We start from the raw sequence: 22,626 nt of genomic DNA, 5'->3' as shown, positions 1-22,626 counted from the left end.
AAGCCAATGTGAATTATGGACACCATCAAGCAAAGTATTATTTGCATTATGGGAGGCCCAGAAGGAGAAGAGAAAGAGGAAGGGACGGAAAGCTTCTTAAAGAAATAATGGCTAAAGATTTCCCACAAATGGGGAAAAGATATGGACATCCAGGTACATAAAGCTCATAGCTCTCCATACGGATTAAACCCAAAGAGGATTTCACTTATATAAACTACAATAAAACTGTAAACAAACAAAGAAACAAACAACCTAAAGACAGAAAATTTTGAAAGGAGCAAGGAAAAAGAAAAAAAATTCTCATCATATGCCAGGGAACTCCCAAAAGGCTGTTAGCAGATTTCCCAGAAGTGACACTTTGCAGGCCAGGACCGAGTGGGTAGATATATTTATTCGAAGTGCTGAATAAACACCTTTTGCCAACCAAAAGTACTTGACCTAGCAAAACAGTTCTTCAGAAATGATAGTGAAATACTTTCCTAGATAAACAAAAGCTCATCACCATGAGGCCTGATTTGTAAGAAATGCTAAAGGGGCTTCTTCAAGCTGAAATGAAGGGATGCTAATTAGTAACATGAAAATACATGGAAGTGTAACTCACTGGGAAAGATAAGTGTGGAGTGAAATTCAGAATGCTCTTAATACTGTGATGGTGGTGGGGCACCTGGGTGGCTCAGTGGGTTAAAACCTCTGCCTTCGGCTCAGGTCATGATCTCAGGGTCCTGGGATCGAGCCCCGCATTGGGCTCTCTGCTCTGCAGGGAGCCTGCTTCCCCCCACCCCCCACGCCTGCCTCTGTCTGTCTACTTGTGATCTCTGTCAAATAAATAAACAAAATCTTAAAAAAAACAACTGTGATGGTCATGTGTAAAATGCTGAATGCTAGTACAAAGGCTAGAAAAGTATTAAAAATAATGAGTTACAATAATTTGTTAATGGGTACACAATATAAAAAGATGCAAATTGTGACATCAAAAACATAAAATGTGTGTGTGTGTGTATGGAAGTAAAAGGGTAGCATTTTTGTACGTGATCAAAATTATGTTGTTATCACCTTAAAGTAGAGTGTTATAGCTATCAGATGTTCTATGTAAGCCTCACGGTAGCCACAAAGCAAAAACCTATAGTAGACACACAAAGGATAAAGAGAAAGGAATCAAAGCATGCCTCTATAAGAAATCATCAAATCACAAAGGAAAACAGCAAGAGAATAAGAAAAGAATAAAGGAAGAGCAAAGCAGGCAGAAAACAATAAACAAGATGGCAATACTAAGTCCTTAGCTATAGAAATTACTTTAAATGTAAATGGATTAAATTCTCCCATCAAAAGACAGAATGTCTGAAAGGATTAAAAAAAAAAAAGAAAAAAAAAAAACCCAACACCAAGACCCAATGACATGCTGTCTAAGAGTCTCATTTCAGCTTTCAGGACACACTTAAGCTAAAGTGAAGGGATGGAAAATGATATTCCAAGCAAATGGAAATCAAAAGAGAGAAGTAGCTACACTTCCTCTAGACAAATTAGACTTTAAGTCAAAACACTTAATAAGAGAAAAAGAAGGTAATTAAATAGTAACGAAGGGGTGAATTCATCAGGATGTAATAACACCCAAATTTGCCAAGCAAATATTAACAGATCAGTAGGCAGAAATAGACAGCCGCACAATAATAGTAGGGGACTTCCAATACCCCACTTCCAACAATGGAGAGGTGATCCAGACAGAACATCAGTAAGGAAATGCTGGACTTGAACCACATGTTAGACCAAAAAGAACATTTGTGTTAGACATGCAGACCCTTCCATCCAATAGTATCAGGATTCATGTTCTCAAAAGCACAGAGAATGTTCTCTAGGACAGATCATATAATAAGCCTCAACAGGTCTCAGAAACTGAAACCATGTGAAGTATTTTTTCTAACCACAATGATATGAAACTAGAACTTGCTAACATGAGGAACTGGGAAAATTTATAAATAAGTGGAAATTAAGCAACCCTCTCAAACAATCAATGGTTTAAAAGAACAAATTAAAATTAAAAAAACAAAAAAAATCTTGAGATAAATGAAAGTCGAAACACAGCATACTAAAACATATCCCTGGGGGCAGAATAAGAGATCAGAAAATCTGCAGCAGAAGTTATTCTAAGAGGGAAGTTTATAGTGACACACGCCTACTTAAAAAAGAATGAAAGGTTTCAAACAAACAGCCCAACTTTACACTATAAGGAACTAGAGAAAGGAAAGCAAACTAAGTCCAAAATTAGCAGAAGGAAGAGAATAACAAAGACCAGAGCAGAAATAAACGAGAGGCTAGAAAAGCAAAAGTCAAACCAAACTAAAAGCTGATTTTTTAAAAAAAGATAAACAAAATTGACAAACATTTAGCTTGACTAAGGAAAAAAAAAGAGAGAGAGAGAAGACTCAAATAAATAAAATCAATTACTAATGAAATTGAGAAGACAACGAGTCATAAGGCTGCTTTGAGTAATCAGATGACAACAAACTGGGCAACCTAGAAGAAATGGATAAATCCCTAGAGACATGCAACTTATGACCAGACTTTTAACTAGAAAAGGGATTGAATCAGTAATTAAGAATTTCCCAACAAAGAGCACCCAGAACCAAATGTCTCCCTTGATAAATTATTTAAATATTTTAAAAAATATTTAAATATTTAAAGAATTAAAGCCAATTCTTCTCATACTCTTCCAAAGGAAGAGTAGGTAGCCACTTCTCACGTCACCTTATGAGGCCAGTTTTGCCCTGAGAACAAGGTCAGGCAAGAACTCTACAAAAAGGGAAAATTATAGTCCAATATCCCTGATGAACATACACACAAAAATCCTCAACAAAATGCCAGCATATCAAATTCAACAGCACAAGGATCATATACCATGACCGAGCGGGATTTATATCTGGGATGCAAAGATGGATCAACACAGGCAAATAAATAAATGTGATATACCACATTAATAAAACCAAGTATAAAATTATATGATCATCTCAGTAGATACAGAAAAAGCAGTTATCAAAATTCAACTTTTTGTTTCATGATAAAAGCTTTCAACAAATTGGGTATAGAAGGAACATACTCAGCATGACAGAGGCCATATATAAGAAGCTCATCACACTCAAGGAGAAAAGGCTAAACCTTTTCCTCTGAGATCAACAACAAGACAAGGATGCCCAATCTCACCACTTCTTTCTTTCTTTCTCCTTTCCTCCCTTCCTCTCTTTCTTTCTTTCTTTCTTGACTTATTTATTTTGGGGAGGGAGAGGCAGAGAGAGAATCTCAAGCAGACTCCTTGCTGAGCACAAAGCCTGACATGGGGCTCAATCTCACAACCCTGAGATCTTGACCTGAGCTGAAATTAAAAGTCAGATGCTTGACCGACAGAGCCACCCAGGTGCCCCCTCACCACTTCTCTTTAACATGTTACTGGAAGTCCCAGTCAGAGCAATTAGGCAAGCAGAAAAATAAAAGGGATCCAAATCATTAAGAAGTAAAATGTTTCTGTATACAGGTGGCATGATCTTACAGATAGAAACCCTAAAAGGCTCCACCAAAATGTTCTAGAATTGATAAAAGAATTCAGTAAACTTGCAGGATACAAAGTCAACATAGAAACATCAATTGCATTTTGATACACTAACAATGAACTATCTGAAGCAGACATTTGTCTTGCATCAAAAACAAAATACTCAGGGATAAATTTAACCATGGAGGTGAAAAGCCTGTGCATAGAAAACTATAACATATTGATACATTGAGCAAGACACAAATGAATGGAAAGATATTCTATGTTCCTGGGTTATAGGAATTAATATTGTAAAAATGTTCTTACGACCCAAAGCAATCTACAGATTCAGTTCAAACCCTATCAAAATTCCAGTGGCATTTTTTATGCACATGAAAAAGTGCAATCCTAAAATTCTTATGAAATCACAAAAACCTCACAGCCAAAGCAATTCTGAGAAAAAGGATCAAAGCTGGAGGCATCACACTTCCTGATTTCAAACATTATTACAAAGCTGTCGTAATCAAAACAGTATGGTACTGGCATAAAAACAGACACAATCAATACAACAGAACTGAAAGCCCAGAAATAAACCCGTGCATATATGGTCAGTGATACTTGACAAGGGAGCTGAGATACTCAATGAGGAGAAGATTGTGTCTTCAATGAATGATGTTGGGAAACGTCTGTGTGCAAGAGAATGAAACCAAACTCCCACCTTACAGCACCCACAGATATTAACACTGAATGGATTAAAAACTTAAACGTAAGATGTGAAGGCATAAAACTCTTAGAAGAAAATTTGAGGGGAAAGGTCCTTGACGTTGATCTCGACAATCATTTTTTTGATATGACACCAAAAGAAACAAAAGCAAAAATATGAAACAAAAGCAAACAAAGGAAGAAACAAAAGCAAAATATGACACCAAAAGAAATAAAAGCAAAAATACGAAAGTGGGACTACATCAAACTAGAATGCTTCTGTGCAGCAAACAAAATGATTGATAAAATGAAAAGGCAACCTGTGGAAAGGGGGGACACATATGTAAAGCGCACATCAGGTAAGGGGTTAATATAAAACATATATAAAGAACTCATACAACTCAACAGCAAAACAAAAACAAACACCAACAATGAGCAAAGGACCTGAATAGACATTTTTTTTTTCTAAAGAGGATGTGCAAATGAACACCACTAATCATTAGGGAAATGCACATCCAGTAGCACCTGACATCTGTCTGGAAACTATCGTCAGCCAGACAGGCTATAACAGGTTGGCGAGCATGTGGACAAGAGGGACTACTGCACACTGTCAGTGGGAATGTAAGTTGGTGCTGCCACTGTGGAAAACAGTATAGAGCTTCCTCAAAAAATTAAAAATAGGATTGACATATGATCCAGGAATGCCACATCTGGGTATTTATCCAAAGGAAACAAAGATCGGTATCTTGAAGAGACACCTGCCTCCCCATGTCTGCTGCAGCATTATTCATAGCAGCCAAGACATGGAAACAGCCTAGGTGTCCTCTGGCTGATGAGTGGATAAAGAAAATGTGGCACATATATAGAGTGGAATATAATTCAGCCATAAAAAAGGGAAATTCTGCCATCTGTGACAACACGGATGAACTTGGAGGGTATCATGCTAAGTGACATAAGCCAGAGAGAGAAAGACAGATATAGAGTACCACTCAGATGTGCAATGTAAAACAAAAAAACAAAAAACAAAAAACCAAAATTCAAGCACATAGAAGCAGAGAGCAGAATGTTGGTGGCTAGGGGCTGGGGTTGTGGGAAATGGGGAGACATTTGTTGATGGGTACAAGTTGTAGTTATTAGATGACTAAGTTCTGAGGGTCTAATGTACAGCATGGCGACTGTAGTTAAGACTAGTGTGGTTCATACTGGAAATTCATGGAGCGACTAGATCTCAAGGATTCTATACACACACATTCTATACACACACACACACGCACACACAGAGGTATGGGAGGTGATGCATATGTTCATTAACTTGATCACTCATGGTGATCACATCACAATGCATAGATTTATCATACTGTCACTTTGTACACTTTAAATCTGATTCTATTTGCCAGATATACTCTAATAAAGCTGGAGAAAATGAAGAATTTAGAATCAGGGAAAAAATGTGTTTCTTTTGATTTGATCTTTTCTACTGAGTAAGCAGCATTGTGTAACCCTATTACATTTCCCTTTTCGCCTTGGTTGCTAGGATGCTCAAAATCAATAATTAATTATTTGCAAGTAATTCATCCTCATGGCTTTCATGCTTGCTTCATTTTAAGGTTATTGCATTGGTATGTTTCTATTAAATGTTCTCTAATCCTTCCTTCTTTCTTTCTTTCTCCCCTCCCTCCCTCCTTCCTTCCTTCCTACCTTCCTTCTTTCTCTCCTTCCCTCCCTCCCTCCTTTCTTCCTCCCCTTCTGAATAGAAGGCAGCGTAACTTATCAAGTCAGTCAATACATTCTCAGCCTGGGCCACACACATTTCAGGACCCTGAATTCCACAAGTTCACTCCTACCTGGGCGCAGAAAGTATCCTTTCCCCTTAACATCTCTCAGATTTCAAGAGCGCATCTTTGAGCATTAGGGTCAGTTCTAAAGGTATGTCTTGGCAACGGCTAAGACCCTGGGTGGCATGAGGAGCCTGTGAGCCTAACTGTCCCTGTTGCCCACACGGCAGAGAGAGCGTGATGTGGGGCTTAAAGGTATGGATTCTGGCATCAGGGAGACCACAGAGGCTGAAATCCACCCCTGCCCCCAGGAACCTGCAGTCTTCCCTCTCTGAGTCCTGTGTTTCTCATCTCCACGATGGGCGACAAGGGTCTCGACCCCATGGAGGGAGGGGCTGTGACATTTGAGCAGCTGTGCCCCACACTGGGCACAGAGCCTGATGTGTTTCCTGCACTGGGTAAAGCACCTGCATTGTAATTTCCAAGGGCCGCCTAGAAACGGTGGCTTAGCCCGATGGAGGGACGCCAGCCAGTGGGGTTTTCTGGAGAGGGGTTTCAGATGCACTTGAGATCATCTGTGCTCAGCCTGCCTGTCTGGCCCCACCCATGCCTCAGCCCCACCTGTCCTCTCCAGGAGCTCTGCAGGGGCCTCACCTCTGCTGTGCTTTCCAGACGTTTCAATCAGGGGCCACTCAGCTCTGGGAGCCTCCTGCTTTCTGGGCTTGTGGCTGGACCATGATGGGGGCACCCAGTCCTCCAGGACTGCCGTGGACGTGGGAGCACTTGGTGACTCCTGGAGTGGTGACTTTTGGTCTGGGGAGCTTGAAAGCAGTGGGTAAAAGGGCAAGGAAAGGTCTCCTGCGGGGAAAGACAAGAAGGAAATTGCTAAATACTGATAATCCCCTTTTTGTTAATTTTATTTTTTTTAAATTTTTTTATTTTTTAAAAGATTTTATTTATTTATTTGACAGAGAGAGATCACAAGCAGGCAGAGAGGCAGGCAGAGAGAGAGGAGGAAGCAGGCTCCCCGCTCAGCAGAGAGCCCGATGCGGGGCTCGATCCCAGGACCCTGAGATCATGACCTGAGCTAAAGGCAGAGGCTTAACCCACTGAGCCACCCAGGTGCCCCCTGAGCATCCCTTTATGTCAAGACCCTCTGTTCTGAGCTCTCGATACAGTCCTTTGGGATGGGTGTTGCTAATCTCAGATTTAAAACCATAAAGAGGGGCGCCTGGGTGGCTCAGTAGGTTAAAGCCTCTGCCTTCGGCTCAGGTCATGATCTCAGGGTCCTGGGATCGAGCCCCACATCGGGCTCTCTGCTCAGCGGGGAGCCTCCTTCCTCCTCTCTCTCTGCCTGCCTCTCTGCCTGCTTGTGATCTCTGTCTGTCAAATAAATAAATAAAATCTTAAAAAAAAATAAAACCACAAAGATTAAAAAGAACCCACCTTACCCTTTCAAGGTCGTCTACTGTCTCTCCCATTCCTCCAACCATAGTCAACCACGAACCTACTTTCTACCTCTCTAGATTTGCCCATCCCAGACATCCCATATAAATTGAATTCCGTGCTATATGGTCATTTTTACTGGCTTCTTTGACTTATCAAACATTATTACTATCAAGCATTATTATTTGAGCATTATCTGTGGTGTGGTTAATACTAGCACTTCCTTTTTTCATGGGAACGTAACTTCTGTGTACGTGGAAACTGTATTTTACTGGTCCATTAGAGGATACACATTTGGGTTGTTGATGGTTTTTGCCTTTGTTGAGTAATGGTAAAATGAAAATTCACGGACATGTTTTTGTGTGAAGGTGTTTTTGTTTCTCTTGGGAGTGGGTAGGGTGTTTTTTTGTTTTTTTTTTTTTAGAGGATGTGGGTAAGGTGTTCTTTTAGAGGGTGATGAAAATCTTCTAACATTGATGGCGGCAACCACTGAGTTGGACGCTCTAAATGGGTGAGTTCTGTCTCAATAAAACTATTGCCAAAAAGAATCATAAAGATAGAGACACGGCTTTATCCTCTTAGTAAATGGCCTGGAACTTCCTTCCGGCATTAGGCAGAGAGAAGCTGAGAAGCCACTTGGTGGGGTCAGGAGCCTCATTTCTAGTACAAGTAGTTAGCAAGCAGCATCAAAACACAGGGCTAGCAAGTTGGGACAGGAGGCCGGTCATCAGGAGAGAAACAGTGGAACCAGGTGCTGCATGGGACGGGTCAGGGAGACGGATGCTGGTGGGGGCACCAGAAGGCCTTTGTGGGGGGACATGGGACTGGTCTAACCCCCCCAACACCATTTGCCAGTAGAGCTGCACTGAAGGCTTAGAGGGGAAAGCGGAAACACGGTGGGGATGAAGTGACTTGCTTTGGTCACACATAAAGCAGGAAAAAAAAAAAAAGAAAGCAGGTGTCAAGGGAAAGGAGGGCATTGGAGATCGAGCTCGGGAGAGGAGCGGGATGCTGGGCACCAGCGGGAGGGAGAGCAGAGGCACTGCAAGATCAACAATGGGGCCTTCCACAGAGCGGCAGCTGGTTCCAGGTTCCAGCCCTGGGTCTGTCTGCAAGCGCTGCGTGAGTGTGGACCAGCGCTTCCACACTGGGTAGAGGGGCCTCTCCGAGCCCTGATGTGGTTACGATCTGAAGCCTGGGCAGGAGTTCCCGGATGGAGCTGTCGGGTGAGCGTGACTCTGAGTCTGGCTCAGGTCGTGATCTCAGGGTTGTCTGCTTGAGCCTGGTGCTGGGCTCCTTGCTCAGTGCAGAGCCTGCTCGAGATTCTTCCCTTCTGCTCCTGCCCCCCGGTCCCCTTCCTAAAATAAATAAATCTTAAAAAGAAAAAAAAAGATCTTTGGCTTGGGTGACTCAGGATGGTGGAAGTCGAAATACGAGACGTCAGGAGAGGGGACTACGGGGGCTGAGGAATGAGCCTGGCCTCCTCTGGGGCTCATCTGCAGAGCAGGGTCCACCGTGGAACCTTCTAGACCACGGTGGCCCTGAGGATCTTCGGTTCCAAGACAACCTGCTAAGCTCTGCCTGGGGAAGGGCCGTGTTGCCCATGAAGCTCCGGCCCGGTAATACGCCGGCCACCCCGCCTGGCTCTCCTGTCCCCATCTCTCACTTGGAACGGGCTGTCACCTCAGCGCTGGAACCTTCCAGAAGATCACTTCCAGGCCGCCTGCCTCCGCCACCCCAGCCTGGCCCCCCACCCTGCTGCTTTCCCCTTTGCCCCACCCAGAGCCCCGTGCAGCCTTAGGCTCATCTGGGTGGAACCAGCAGGAGATCCCGGGCCAGGCTTACGGTTCTGAAGGCTGCGTCTGAATTTGCCCCGCAGCTGTCTCCAACTCCTAGTCGGTGGGTCCTGGACAAATGACAGCACCTTGGTGGAGGTGGGCCCGCTGGGTGACTGCATGCTGGGTGCGCTCGGGGAGCAGGGCAACCAGGAATACTCAGCTGCGGGCAGCAGACAGAGGTGGGGGCTTGTCGCCGGGCGGGCCAGGACTTGGGGACCGAGGCTCTGGGCATGGAGCTGCTCTGCTGTCTCCACCGGGAGAAGCCCGGAGAGGCCAGGGACCCGTGAGCCGTGGAGACCAGATTTCTGGGGCACTCACGAGGTGTCAGGCTCTGTGCTAAATGTTTCCCGCGGACGACTCCATGATCGCTCTCACAGTCCGAACAGGTAGAGGCGGGATGGGGCTTGCGGGGTTAACACCTGTGCAGCTCTGGGGTCTACACCACCAGCGCAGCGGAGCGTGTGCACCTAGGAGCGCACCTGGGAGCCGGCGCCAAGCCCCTGTGTGGGCCTCCCTCCCCCGCCTCTGGACGTCAGCCTCTCCCCCCAGGCGCCCTGGGGAACCCATGTGGGCCTAGAAATGCACTTGGCCAGGAGAAGGGTCAGAGTCGCTGCCCAGAGGAAGGCCTGGAGGGGGCTCCAGGGTGGGGGTCCCCCGGGGGGTCAGGGGCCAGGCCCGCGGACAGAGGGGGATTTTGCACTCACCTGGCATCAAGGCCACCTCTCCCCGGGCCTGGGTGCAGAGCTGGCTCAGGCCCATCTGCTCCCAGGTGTGGAGGGCCAGGTCCCAGGCCTGCTGCTCCCCGTACTGAGCCACCAGCTGCGAGGCCACCTCCAGGCCCCCTGGCTGCTTCCCACAAGCCGGGGTGAGGTGGAGTGGGGGCCTGCCAAGGGGCTTCTCAGGCAGCCGAAGCTGGAACTCCTTCAGCATCTCCTTTTCCAACACATCCAGGTACCGGGCCAGCCGCCACTCGACTCCGCTGGCCATCTCTGCCCTGCGGACGCCCTTCGGGTTGTCCACGGGGGCGGGGCTGGGGGTGCAGGGGGGCGTCAGGCAGAGGGAGGACAGTGGCATCCCTTCCTCTTTGTCCCTCCCCTGTCCCCCACTGCGACCATTCCTCTGCACCTGGCAGACTCCTACGCAGCACTCAGAACCCCGTTGTGTGAACCCCAGAGCCTCTGCGGAGAGCGAGGGGGTGGGGGTGGGGGTGGGGGGGAGAGCGAGGAAAGGCCCCGGGAAGAAGGAGCTCTGTGCTCTGTCAGGGCGCTGGAGTGGGGTGCGGCCGGCCAGCAGAGTGGACGGATGTGCCAGAGACGCTCACCCTCTCTGCTCCTGGCGGTCCTCAAATGACTGAGCTCAGAGCCAAGCGCTCCCAGGCCCCCTGCAGGCCCCTCTCGGCCCTGGGGCACTGTCCACGGAGAAGAGCCAGAGTGAGAACGGAAGCCACGAACCCCCGCAGAGGAAACCAGGCTGGGTGTGCCTGGGGCAGGGGAGGGGCCACCTCCTCGGGCGGTTCTGGGCCCAGACAAGCCGCCCTGGGGTGGGGCGGGGCCAAGAATCACATGGCACCGGTGCCTTTCTGGCCGGCAGCCAGGGTGTGGACTCTCAGGATGGGTGGGGGCCCGTGAGTCACCAGGGGAACTCCTTCCCAAGCCACTCCGGCCCGGCCAGGGAGCCTGTCCCCAGTCTCGCCGGGGTGGCCAGCCTGCCTGAGCCCCACGGCCCATCCTGCTAGCCACGAGGGCACCCAGGTGGGCGTTTCAGCCAGGGCGGGCTGCTTGCTGGCGCTCAGCCAGGAGACACTGCCGCCAGAAAGCAAAACGGTCCCTGCCCCATGGCCACAGAACCGGGCCTCGGGGAAGACAGGCACAGGCTTTCTTCCTCTTTTGTCAGTTGGCAGAAATTAGGGTCTCTCCATGGCGGGGAGGCGTGAGCAGCGGATCCCTGTTGCCTGGCAGTTTCTGGAGACCCCGTGGTTTGACACAGCAACCGCCCTTCTGCACACCGCCACCTCCGGCACTTGCTTCCTCCCAGCCTCGGTTTGCTCCTGTTGGGGGATCAGAGCCCTCCACGAGGGACCCCGGGGCCCTGGATGGTGGGAGGTAAGCTGGGGTTAGCTCAGGCTCTGAGGGTTTAAGGCTCAGCTCCACAAGACTGACCGCCCTCTGGCTGTCACCTGCCCCTCTGCCCAATTCGACGACAAATTCAGCGGTACCCCCCCGCCCCGACCCCTTTTCAGGTTTATTTGTGATTATTTGCTAGGAGCTGTGTGCCGGGAACTGGGGACAGAACCCAGATATTTACCTTTTAATACAACACATCTCTTTCCCTCAGACCCCATGTCCAGAACCTGACTCCTCACTGTGCCCATGGGTCCCGCCCTGGAGCAGCTGCCCTCATCTTGTACCCGGACCATTGCAGTAGCCTCCTAACTGCCCTCCAAGCTTTGATGTTGTCCCTTGGCTATCTGTCTCCTGTCTGTCTGGCAGGCAGAATTACCCTCTTAAAACATCAACCAGGCCAGGTCACATCTCTGCTCAAAACCTTGCAATACTCCCCATTTCTCTTGGAGTAAAAGCCAAAGTCCCACCAGTGGCCCGTATGATCTGACACCTGACACCTCTCTGACTTTCTCTCCTACTTCTGTCCCTGCTGGTCTCCTTTCTATTCCTTGAACACATGAAGAATGCTCTGACCTCAGGGCCTTTGCACAGGTGCCCCCATCCTCTTGGGATGATTGCCCCGGATAGCAGAAGGCTTGATTCCTCACCCCCTGTAGAGCTGCCCTGTTCACTCCCTGAGACCCCTGACCTGCTTTCTGTTTCTCCACCGTCTGGCCTCAGAGGTGTACTTGTTGGCTTCGTGTTACCCTCACCTGCCAATAGGACATTAGCTCCCTGAACACGGGGCACTGAGACCACTTTGCTCACCAGGAGCACCTGTGCCTCCAACGGTACTGGCCGCGGAGCAGCTCTGTCCATGCCTAACTTCAGGCTTCCTCATCCCTCTGAAGAGCACTCACCCTGGCCACTGGATGGCACTGGCGGCCTTTCTGTGCCTGGAAACCAGGTCCTTCCCCTGGGGCTGGAAGACCCGAAGGTGAGCTCCCTCTGGGTCTGAATGGTTCTGGTGCCTTTTGGGAGCACATTAACCATATTTTATTTCATTTATTTTATTCTATTAAATAATGTTAGTTCCTATTAAAAATTAACATGGCTGGCGTCCTTCCGACTAGTCCCATCACCCCCAGGCCCAGGATTCCCCAGCCCCTCCCCGTGTCTGAGGCGGGGCAGTACGGCCCCAGACCCCCAGGAAGAGAGCAGGCTTCCCCCATGCCCCCCCAGCCCCCAGCGCAGGCCCGGCGTCCATTCCTTCCTGAACTCCCCGTGTGGCGTGTGGTCCGTCCTGCGGACCCAGCAGGGGATCCTGGCCGTGAGCCACATTGTGATTTATGTGCTCTGTCCGCTGGGGCGAGGGTTCAGCTAGTTTTCCTCTGCATCCTGCTGGGATTGAACGAACGCCGTGGCACGTACGGGTGTCCTCCAGCACACCTCTGAGCTCCTCTGAGAAGAGAAGCTTCTGGATTGAAGAGAACACACATTTGAAATTTTGGTCCAGAAACGTGTGTTTCTTGGGAAACACGCCCTTGGGCTTCCCTTTGGAGCACCTGGTGGTGTGACGTTGTGCGTCTTGGGTTTGTCCCCGGGCACGTTTTCAAGTCACACATTCTGCCCGTGTCTTAGAAATGCCGCACGTACCCCTGACGTCTAGTTTGCTCTTACTGTAACTGTGCCTGCTTCATGCGGCGACGTCACGGAGTTTTAATTTCACTTGACGTCTTCACGTGGGTGTGTGTGTGCCTATCAGTCCTCCCAGAACGAGACGGGCCGTTAGGATGGGAAATGTAGAGCTGGTGTTTCTGGCGGGGGTCCTGGGGGTGTGAGGGCCGGGTGGGGGTATCTATCTAAAGGGACCTGCTTCAGTCAGAGGTTTGCTGAGCCGCTCGCTTTATCTTCCCATATTTTTCTGAGCTGGGGGGGGGGGTCCTCGTTCTCATTGTGCAGCTGAGACCAGAGCCTCTGAAGCCCCGTGTGTCCCCTGCTGTGTCTCCCGCCACCTCCGGGATGCCACACATATGTCCTCAGGTGATGAGCCATGCCTGCCTCCAACAGATTTATTATCCTCCTGTCTGTCTGGCAGGCAGAATTACCCCATAAAACATCAACCAGGCCGGGTCACATCTCCGCTCAAACCTTGCAATACTCCCCATTTCTCTCGGCGTAAAAGCTGAAGTCCTACAGTGCCCCGTATGATCTGACGCCTGATGACTCTCTTTCTCTCCTACCTCTGAACCCGCTGGTCTCCTGTTCCTTGAACACACAAAGAATGCTCTGACCCCAGGGCCTTTGCACAGGTGCTCCCATCCTCTTGGGATGATTGCCCCGAATAGCAGAAGGCTTGATTCCTCATCCTTTGTAGAGCTGCCCTCCTCCCTCCCTGAGACCCCCGACCTGCTTTCTGTGTCTGCACCATCAGCTTTCTGCTTCTGCAAGGTGGCTTCCTGAGCTGGGGGGGCACTGGCTGCTCGCTCTGGCCCTCACGCTGGGGGAGGCCCGAGCCTTCCTGAGGCACACCTGAGTCCCTTACACTAAATCAATGCCCCTCCCCTCCTCCGCCCCCTACAAGTGGAGCTTTGAGCTGGAGCATACAGAGGGGAGGCGGTGACCTGTGAGTGTCTCCAGACCTGCCGCTGTCCATCAGAGCAGGGGCGCTCTAGCAGCAGCGGGATCTGGGATTAGCTCTGGGGTTGGACTTCCGCCCAGTCCGAGGTGTCGAGTGCGGCTGTAGTTCCGGGAGGTGAGCAGCCTGCGAGAACAGGCCAAATCCTCCGCCGTCTGGGGCTCAGCCTGGAGAATTAATGAGGCCCCTCGCGGCAGCCCCGCTAAGCCTCCTTACAGCAGCACAAATCTCTGTGCCAACTGGTCATGAGACTCCATCGCTCAGGCTCTCTTCCTGCCGACATCTTCTTCTTTGGCCAGCAGGTGGTGACAGATCAGGAGAATAAGACCGCGGGCTTCTCCCAGCCGCCTGGGAGGGCTCTGCGACCACCAGGAGGCCCTTCTGGGAGCCCAGAGCTGGCCCCGGGGATGACTGCGCTGCGAGGACCAGGTCGGTCCTCTCCTGATTCCTGTCTCGGTCCCGGAGCGCGGAGGAAGGAGCTGTCCACTCTCAAGTGTCTCCTGGGCCCCCGCGCCGGCCCCTCGGGGTCAGACCGCAGGACAGGGCCCCCCACCCCGTGGATCCTGCATGTGAGCTGGGTCCGCCCTTTCAACGACGCATGGCCCCGAGCCTTCAGGCCAAGGCCCTCTGACCCAGTGTTCCTGGCACGGCTGCTGGGCACAGCCCGCGGAGAGGACCCACCCCTGTCCTCCCGTCTTGCCTCTCTGCTTCCCGGGCTGTCACTGCACCCAGGGCAGAGTTTCCGTCTCTCCTGCCCAGAGCCCTGGCCCAGCACCTGCTGCAGAGAGGTGGTGGCAAGGGCCAGAAGCTCACACTACCTGTCCGTTGAACAAAGGGATGAATGAATGGTAGGGCAAGGAGCCAGCCTCCCGGAGCTGCCTCGGTTCCCCACCGGCACGCAGCTGCCTTCAGCCACAAGTGGACAAGAGATGGCCCTGAGGAGCCAGCCGGGCATTCGTGGGGGCTCGAGGCAAGAACTGGGCGTTGGGGGACATGCTTCGCCGGCCCCTGAGGGCTCGCGGTGGCCCACACGGTTCCAGGCACAGAGGAGGCCGTCTGTCCAAGAGGCGTCATTTCCAGTTGTGCATGACTGTGCAGAGGACGTGGGAAATGCAGATGTGGTTCTCAGCCCCCAGGGTGGCTCAGTGAAGGCTCCCTGAGGAGAAGGAGGGGAGGGACCCCTCTGTGCTTATGTCTGCATTGATGAGAGGGGCCCACCTCCGTCTTGTTTCCACCGTCTGGGACCGTCGTGGGATACTAGGTGAAGACAGTGAGGGAGGAGGCTCGGATACGGAGCAAAAGGTATGTCCGGGGGAGCAAACCTCAGACCGGAGAGGGCAGTTTGGCAGGTGGGTCCTGGAGAAAGTTCAGATGCCACCTTCTCCAGGAAGCCTTCTCCGATCTGCCACGCTCCTATTGCTTTTTTTTTTTTTTTAAGGTCTCATTTATTTATTCGACAAACAGAGAGAGATCACAAGTAGGCAGAGAGACAGGCGGTGCGGGGGAAGCAGGCTCCCTGCTGAGCAGAGAGCCCAATGCGGGGCTCGATCCCAGGACCCTGGGATCATGACCTGAGCTGAAGGCAGAGGTTTTAACCCACTGAGCCCCCCAGGCGCCCTGTTTCTTATTTGTCTCCCCATTCCCCTCCTCTCCTGTCCTGCAGAGTGCTGGCGTGTGCTGGTGCATAGGAAATACTTACAGGGTTGCAGAGTTAATTGAACAGACACAGAGACTACTTTGGCGGGGGTGGATGCTAGAAGGACGGAGGCAGAGAAATGTCACACCAGAGGCTCTGAAACTCTAAGGAGAGTGGAGCAGAGTGAGGGTAAGTGTGTCCCTTGGTCCCTGAACTGGCCAGTGTCACTCACCCTTCTCCCGTAAGCTGTGTCCCCTGGCTCTTGGCCGCTGGTCTCTGTCTGGCAGGAGACTAGAGGGAAACAGCCAAGGGAGAGTGAGGGAAAGAGGCCTGGGGACTACTTGTTGGGAGAAGAGGGAGCAGTGGGGGATGGGAGCACTGAAGGCCTGGAGGGAGGGGGACGGCGGGGCCTGCAGTGGGAGCTGGAGCGGGCGGGTGGTCCTGAGGGGCAACAGGACGGGCTGCAGAGGTCTGGAGCTGGTGGAGACATCCTGAGAGGCTGGATCTGCTCCACTCTGGGGGGACCGTCCTCCTGAGGGCGGGGGGATGCTGAGAGAGGAACGTGGCAGAGTCAGACAGGCAGCCTTGGAGGACGGCCCTGTCCGCCAAGGGGAGGCGGGACATCGGGGCTCAGGGGGAGGCCGGCCCTGGTGATGGTTCCTCCGACAATCCGCACAATCTGGCTGAGGAACTGGGCGGATGGACGGGCCGTGCTCCTGACCAGGATGCTGGGGGCTCCCTGGGGCTCCCCCTGATTGGGCAATGGGGGCCCCGGGGAGCTGTGTTGGGCGCAGAAGTGGGAGGAGGTTCCGGGCTGGCTCTGAGCGGTGTGTTTGCGCTGGGCCAAGGGCTCCGTCCCCCACAGCGATGGTGGCTGTGGCTTGGGGACTCTGTGGGCCATCGGGCTGCAGATGGACGCTGCTGTGGAGCTGGGGGCATGCGGGGCGTCCGGGAACGCACGTGAGGGTGGCGTCTCTATACAGCTAAGTTCCTTTTTAACTGAACGAGTCTGGCTGCTTTCCTGGAACTCCTAGTGCCATCCGGTGCCCCTGCGGCTCCCTCTGAAAGGTGTCATCGAAGCTGGAGGAGTGGTGAAGGCACACTGGGCTGTCGGAGCTCGCAGAGCCTGGGGCAGCTCCGAGCCTCAGGCAGAGTCTCAATGATGGAACCCTCGGTGCTCGGAGGGCGTCCTGCAGGGCGGGGCGGAGGGTGCGGCGGTGGAATCTGAGGCATTAGCTGGGTATCCTCATCTGGGGGACTAACACTCGTGCCGTGCTAAGGTCGAGGCAGAGACGGCAAAGGGGCCCAAATGCTTCCTAGCCCTTCCGCCTGTGGCTCACGGAGGCGACCTCCGGTCTGGGTTTTCTTTTCTCTTTTAATTTAGAGTGTGAGCAGGGGGAGCGGCAGAGGGAGAAGCAGGCTTCCGGCCGAGCAGGGAGCCCGATGCGGGGCTCGATCCCAGGACCCTGAGATCATGACCTGAGCCAAAGGCAGAGGCTTCACCTACTGAGCCACCCAGGCACCCCCTTGTCTGGGTTTCTGAAGTCCAACCCCTCAGTCTCTGCCCTTTCCACACCCCCGGGTTTGCATTCCGCTGTCCTGGAGGTCCCCAGACACACTGAGAGGGAACCTTGAGGCAAACTGCTTCTTTCAAGCACGGGCGAGACTCAGAACAGCAGTCGCGGAGTACAGGGCACCGGGCGCGCTGGGAACAGACAGACCTCGTCCGACTCCTCTTGTTCCTGGCCACAAGATAGGGCGCGGAGTCCAGGGAAGTCACCAGGCTTCCGATTCCCTAACAGCATTGTGAAAGCCCCCGCTCGGAATCAAGTTTGGACCCGAGAGCTGGATGTGGACCCCACAGGATGGGTAAACCTTCCCCGACAAGGTCAGCCAAGAGACCGTGGGATGCCAGGTCCCCTGGCGCATGGGCGAGCATGGGACAGAGCTATGGCCTCCGACCCTGGCCCCTCAGTGAGCCCGCAGTGAGGACGTCAAAGCTCCTTTGGAGGGAAATGGCGGCACAGAGAGGTCCAGTGTCTTGGCAGAGCCACCCAGCGGGGCGGGACTCAGACCGTCTCGGGCTGACGGTGGTCCCTCCCCTGGCATGGCCCCTTGTGGACGAGGAAGGTGGGTGTCGGGGGACCCACGTGGTCGGCTTTGAGCGCAGCCCAGCCCGAGGACAGCATCTGCGGTCCCCTCCACCCCTCCTGGCTCCCGTCCCAGGGAAGGATTCCACTTGGCTGGGTGCTTTTACAAAATTTTTATTTTTCAATTACATGCTCATTGTAACAAACCCAAACAACATGAACGTGGGTGACGTGGGTGGAGAAAGGCCCCTCCTCCTCCTGGAGTGAGACCTTCTTCTTGCTTGGGAGACGTGGAGCTGTGGCTGCGGACGGCGGCTCGGGGACCGGCGTCCGCGCTCCATCCAGGCTCTGGCCCTCTAACCTTACAGCCCTGGATGGTCGCCAAACTCTGTGCCTCAGTTTCCTCTTCTGACACACGGGACGATGGTGCTCGCCTTGTGAGCTTGCTGTGGAGGAAATACTTAGGCACGTGCCCAGCAAGGGATACGTACTCAGCAAATCATTAGCTGGGTTTTATTACATGTGGCTTCTAAAATAAAAAACGAGTATTAACACTACACATATTGCGGCCAACTTCCCTTTTCAATTTACAGTATGTTGGAGACATCTTTCCAAGTCTGCCCATATGGCAGTTTTGAGAAAATGGTTGTGTAAAACTTTATTTGTAGGGAAGCACGATAATTGATGCCTTCCGATAGGGACAGACGTTTACATTATTTCCAAAAGACACATTGCAACATTGTGATTTTTTGCTCTGAAGGTCTGATCGCTGGATTTCAGGGTGTGTGTAAATATATATCTGAAATCTGATTATAAATTTACGCATTTTTGCCAAAATATGGGGCCGGTTATATTCTTACTGACAGAGTAACTGGAAAGCCCGCTCGCCCCACCTCCCCTGACACTCGAGTTACTGACCTTCTCAGTGCAGAGGAAAGAAACGTCCAGCTAACATTGTGTATGACGACGGCGTCTCTACAAAGGTAAGTCCCCGCATCACACCACTGATAGGCACAAAGAACGTGAAAGAGACCGACGGTCCCAGACAAAGAGGGCAAGAGGCTCCCAGCCCCCTCGTGCATGATCCGAGCCAAAGACAAGTGCGTCCAGGAGCCTTGCAGAGCCTTCTCTTGTCCCACGACACCTGCTCCTTACTGACCCCATGTTAGAGGCGAGAAACTGAGGCTGAAGACTGGAGGCTTCTCTGACCCTGGGGGCCCCGCTGCTGCCACAGAAGGGGGTCCGTACTCATGAAGAGTCTGGATTTGAAGAAACCAGCAAGGCCTCAAGGGAGGGGAAACCCGGCTTGGGTCCTGTGGGTGCACCAGGCTAGCTTCCCGCGTGGCGGGGGCAGGGCTCCCATCCAGGAGGCCAAGGGGCCCTTCTGTCCCTCTCTGCCGCTCAGGATGGGGCTTGGGGAGCAGGCAGCCGGGGGCTTCTCTCGGGTTGGGCCGCGTGGGCATCCTATGCGTTCATCCCCGATCGCCCATGGGGCGCCTGTCGAGTGAGTATCCCCGGTGCTCCTGCTGGCTTCCTCCTTATTTTATTTCTTTAAAAAGGAGAATCAGAGCCTTTTGTGTTTGAATGCCGTGTCCATAAATCAGTGCTCCTGGAGTGAGAAGTCGTGTGCGGGGTCCTGAAGATGGGGCTTTGAGTTATTTACCCAAAACGGACGCTACCTGGAGCCTGAGGCACACTTGGCCGGAAGATAAAACTGGGTGGCTTCTCCACATGTTTTGGGGTCCCGATAACCACATATTTGGTTATTGGTGGCCCCTGCCCACCTTTCCAGCCCCCGTGGGCCCCAAGCGGCAGCCGCACCCCTATGCTCCCGTGTTCCCGGACTCTCATGCTCTACCCAGGCTACTGTGTTCGGGGCTCCCTTCCACAGATCCACCCTGAAAACTCCTACTTGTCCGCTACGAGCCAGCCTGAATGGCCCCTTCTTTCGGAAACATTCCCCTCCCTCCCGGGTGGGGTTGGTCGCTACCTCTGTGGGTCTGGCTGGGTACAGAACTCATCAAGGGCAGAGTTCGTCCTGTCTGCATATGCCGCCAGAGCCAACGTCAGGCATGTAGTCCGGGTTCGGTTGCGGTGGGTGAGGGAGAGGTTTGAGGCCAAGGCAGGCCCTCCTGGGCTCAGATGAAGACTCCAGGGGGCAGCCCTGTCTCCTGCCGCAGGTAACACTCGCCTGAGTGGGATGGCAAATGCACTGTGCGATCGTTCCTATCTGGAAGGATCTCGGAAGGTCGGTGAATCTCCCTAGATGAGCAACGTGAGGGCGAGCGTGGATGAATTTGAAATGTTACCGACATACAGGCCGGTGGATCAGTGTGTCCCTGTGGCTGGCACAAGGGACAGGGACGATTCATGGGTCGCTAAGGTGTTAAGGTGGTTCTCATCCCCCCAGAGGAGGCGGAGCTCACAGCCTTGTCTGGAAAGGGGCATGATTGTGCAGGACTGTGTCCCCCATTCTCTGGGCTCATAAGGACACCTGGAACATGGCAGGGGCTCGACAGGCATTCGATGAACTACGAGTAACACTCGTGTGACTCTGCACGGGTCACACTTTGTCTCCAGGTTCTCGTTAACTCTGCAAGCCTGAACTCGGGTGTCGGCCACTCTGCAGCATGTTGTCTGGGGGGTGCTTCTCCGTGGGCTCTTATGACACCCTGGTTTGGAGGGCAGGACTCCCTGTACTGAGCTGACGTTGTTTGCTTACGGTGTGGCTCCCGCCAGATAGGGAGTGCGGGAGCAACAGGAGCCGGGGGGGACAAGGTGCCGATCGACTGGAGCTCTCTGTGAGCGCCCGTGGTGAGTGACGGGGTGTTCAGTTCCGGCAAAGCTTGGGGGTCTGCAACGAGATGAGGGTCAGCGGGCAAGGTCCTGGACTGCGCAGGGCGGGACCGGGAGGCTGTGTCTGGGAGCTGGGGCTGGAGGACTGCAGTGTAGAGACTTGGTCCCAAGAGTGCAGGGAACCAAGGACATTCTCTGGCTCTGTCCCCCTGCTTTGCCTCTCGGGCATATCTGCTCCGTCTGCCGTTTCCTCGATGGGCAACTTTCTTTAAGTGGTGGGACACTGTGGAGTCTCACTTCTGATCGCTTTAAACACCAAAGAGACTGACTCCTTGTCATGCGACTCAAAGCATTCTCAGGGAAGAGATGCACTGGCTTGGGAGGGAGGCACTTACCCCTTGACCAGGGCCCTCGACTGGCTGTTGGGTGGGACAGGAGGAGTGCTCTTGGAGCGCAGAAGCTTGGGTGGGATGCACAGTCGTTAGGGGGACGTCCATTCCTCGCCCTGGAGGAGGAGATGCACCAGGGGGGTTGCCTTTTGGCTGTAGGGTTGGCACAACCAGGCTCAGAAAGCTTGAACAGTAAAGACCAGCTCACAGAGCGTGAGGTCCGGTGGCGTGGAGGGTCGGAGCTCTGCAGTGGCGCCAGCATCCGATTTTCCATGTTCTCCTCTTGCTTCGTCTTTGTCTGGCTTTCAGACCACTTCGCTTACTAAGGCAAAAAAGAAGCAGCAGTTTCTGGCTTCATGTCTGCCCGTTGGACACCCCAGAGGAAGAGACGGCTCCTGACAAATGATTCGTAAGCACAGGGGGCTCACGCCTGCCCGTCACCCAGCCCCCGGCGAGGACCTTGGGACGGGGCTGGTGGAGTCAGACTCCTCAGAGCCCTCCCACACTCCCAAGTGCTACACGGAGACTGTGTTGCTGTTGTGGCAAAGCCCGAAAACGTCATCGTTGTTTAGTTCCTGTGGGTTTTGTGGGTCCACTGTGCAGGCTGTGCTCAGCAGGAGGGCCCTGGTCAGCCGCTGGGCCACTGGGGATGAGCGGTTTCTGATGTCTTTGCTGCGGTGGCTGGGGTGACAGGGGACCCTCCCTTCCCACGGGCTGGGCGGGGCTGGCTGCCCGGCTGTCCCAGGTCCCAAGAGCAGAAAGAGAAGACGGGCGCCAGCACACACAACACTTCCAAATGTCTTCCCCTTCGCCTGTGCTGTGGTCCCAGGGGTCAGAGTGAGTTGCACGGGCAGCCGGGGAAGGAAAGTCAGCGGAGCCTTCCCACGCCGAAGGGAAGCAGCAAACAAATTTGCAGCCGTCAGTGCGACCGGTGAGCACAGCGAGGAGATGGGAGGCAGGGAACTGGCCGTTTCCACGCGGCCGTACAAGAGACGGCACTTCCCGAGAAGGTGCCGGATGTGAGACGCTTTGATTTCATTACAACAGGGGATGACGAGGGCAGATTGGAGGAGAGGCTCTGTCGGGAGAGCAGAAGGGCTAACGGAGCCCATATTGGACCGGAGAAAGGGGGTCTGCGCTGAGGACAGCAAGTGAGGGAAATTTCACATCTGAGTGACCCTTAAACAGTGCTGGGCTCTGGACCAGGCGTGTTGCATCGTCTCACTTAATCCTTAGAATTGTAGGTGGTTACACAGGCTCAGAGAGGCCCAGCAACTTGCCCACAGTCACACAGTAAGTAAGCATGGGTGTGAGCTCTGGTTTCTCTGGCCTGAAGGTGCCCGGGATTTGGTGGAGGCAGGACCACAGGGAAGGAGAAGGGGGATGGAGTAAGGGCTTGTGATATGCAGGGATTTGTACCATCAGCTCCCCTCAGCCTGGGGCCCAGATGAAGATGCTTCCCACCTTCGATGTTCTGCCCTCCAGCACCCGGCAGGGGGAGGACACTGCGGTGGGAGGGGCCGCGCCCGTGCCGGTGTGCCCTCGGGACTTGGCCGTGGGGGGAGTCCTAGAGCAGTGTCTCTGCAGGCGGGGCTCCGGGGGAGGCGTCCACCTCCCCGTCCTAGGAGCACAGCGGCTGCGAATGTGGACGAACCAGGTCGGGTCTGCAGGTGCCCGGTGCTTCCCTGCTTCTCGTG

General features: G+C 52.8%; 2 protein-coding genes across 3 annotated transcripts in view; both read right to left on the bottom strand.

Moving 5' to 3' along the window:
• Positions 1–6,818, bottom strand: part of LOC116856443 (NACHT, LRR and PYD domains-containing protein 1-like) — a 28,704-nt gene extending 21,886 nt beyond the window's left edge. Inside the window, exon 1 of the mRNA XM_032839828.1 lies at positions 6,649–6,818. The gene's annotated coding sequence lies outside the window, so the exon portion shown is untranslated. The remainder of the gene's footprint in view (positions 1–6,648) is intronic.
• Positions 6,819–9,039: 2,221 nt separating this feature from the next.
• On the bottom strand, positions 9,040–10,696 carry LOC116856444 (NACHT, LRR and PYD domains-containing protein 1-like). Of its 2 annotated transcripts, none has more exons than XM_032839831.1 (3): positions 10,404–10,483; positions 9,983–10,308; positions 9,040–9,438 (listed from the first exon to the last, which is right to left on the bottom strand). In XM_032839831.1, exons 2-3 carry the CDS (start codon positions 10,263–10,265, stop codon positions 9,149–9,151), a joined length of 573 nt encoding a protein of 190 aa, XP_032695722.1. In that variant the 5' UTR covers positions 10,266–10,308; positions 10,404–10,483; the 3' UTR covers positions 9,040–9,148. The 2 variants fall into 2 exon arrangements, with proteins under 2 accessions (XP_032695722.1, XP_032695720.1); XM_032839829.1 differs by lacking the exon at positions 10,404–10,483 and adding an exon at positions 10,600–10,696 and having other exon boundaries at positions 9,045–9,438.
• Positions 10,697–22,626: the final 11,930 nt, after the last annotated feature.

Source organism: Lontra canadensis, unplaced genomic scaffold (assembly GCF_010015895.1).
Source record: "Lontra canadensis isolate GAN:19392208 unplaced genomic scaffold, GSC_riverotter_1.0 scaffold110, whole genome shotgun sequence".
NCBI classification, from domain to species: domain Eukaryota; kingdom Metazoa; phylum Chordata; class Mammalia; order Carnivora; family Mustelidae; genus Lontra; species Lontra canadensis.
The sequence above is the reverse complement of the archived record's forward strand: the minus strand, read 5'-3'. Positions and strand labels throughout refer to the sequence as shown.

Excerpts from the sequence above, each read along its gene's own strand:
- LOC116856444 (XM_032839829.1), bottom strand. The coding sequence starts at position 10,265 with ATGGCCAGCGGAGTCGAGTGGCGGCTGGCCCGGTACCTGGATGTGTTG. Across the intron at positions 9,439-9,982 it reads AGAGGTGGCCTTGATGCCAG|CTGAGTATTCCTGGTTGCCC; the intron begins GTGAGTGCAAAA and ends TGCTGCCCGCAG.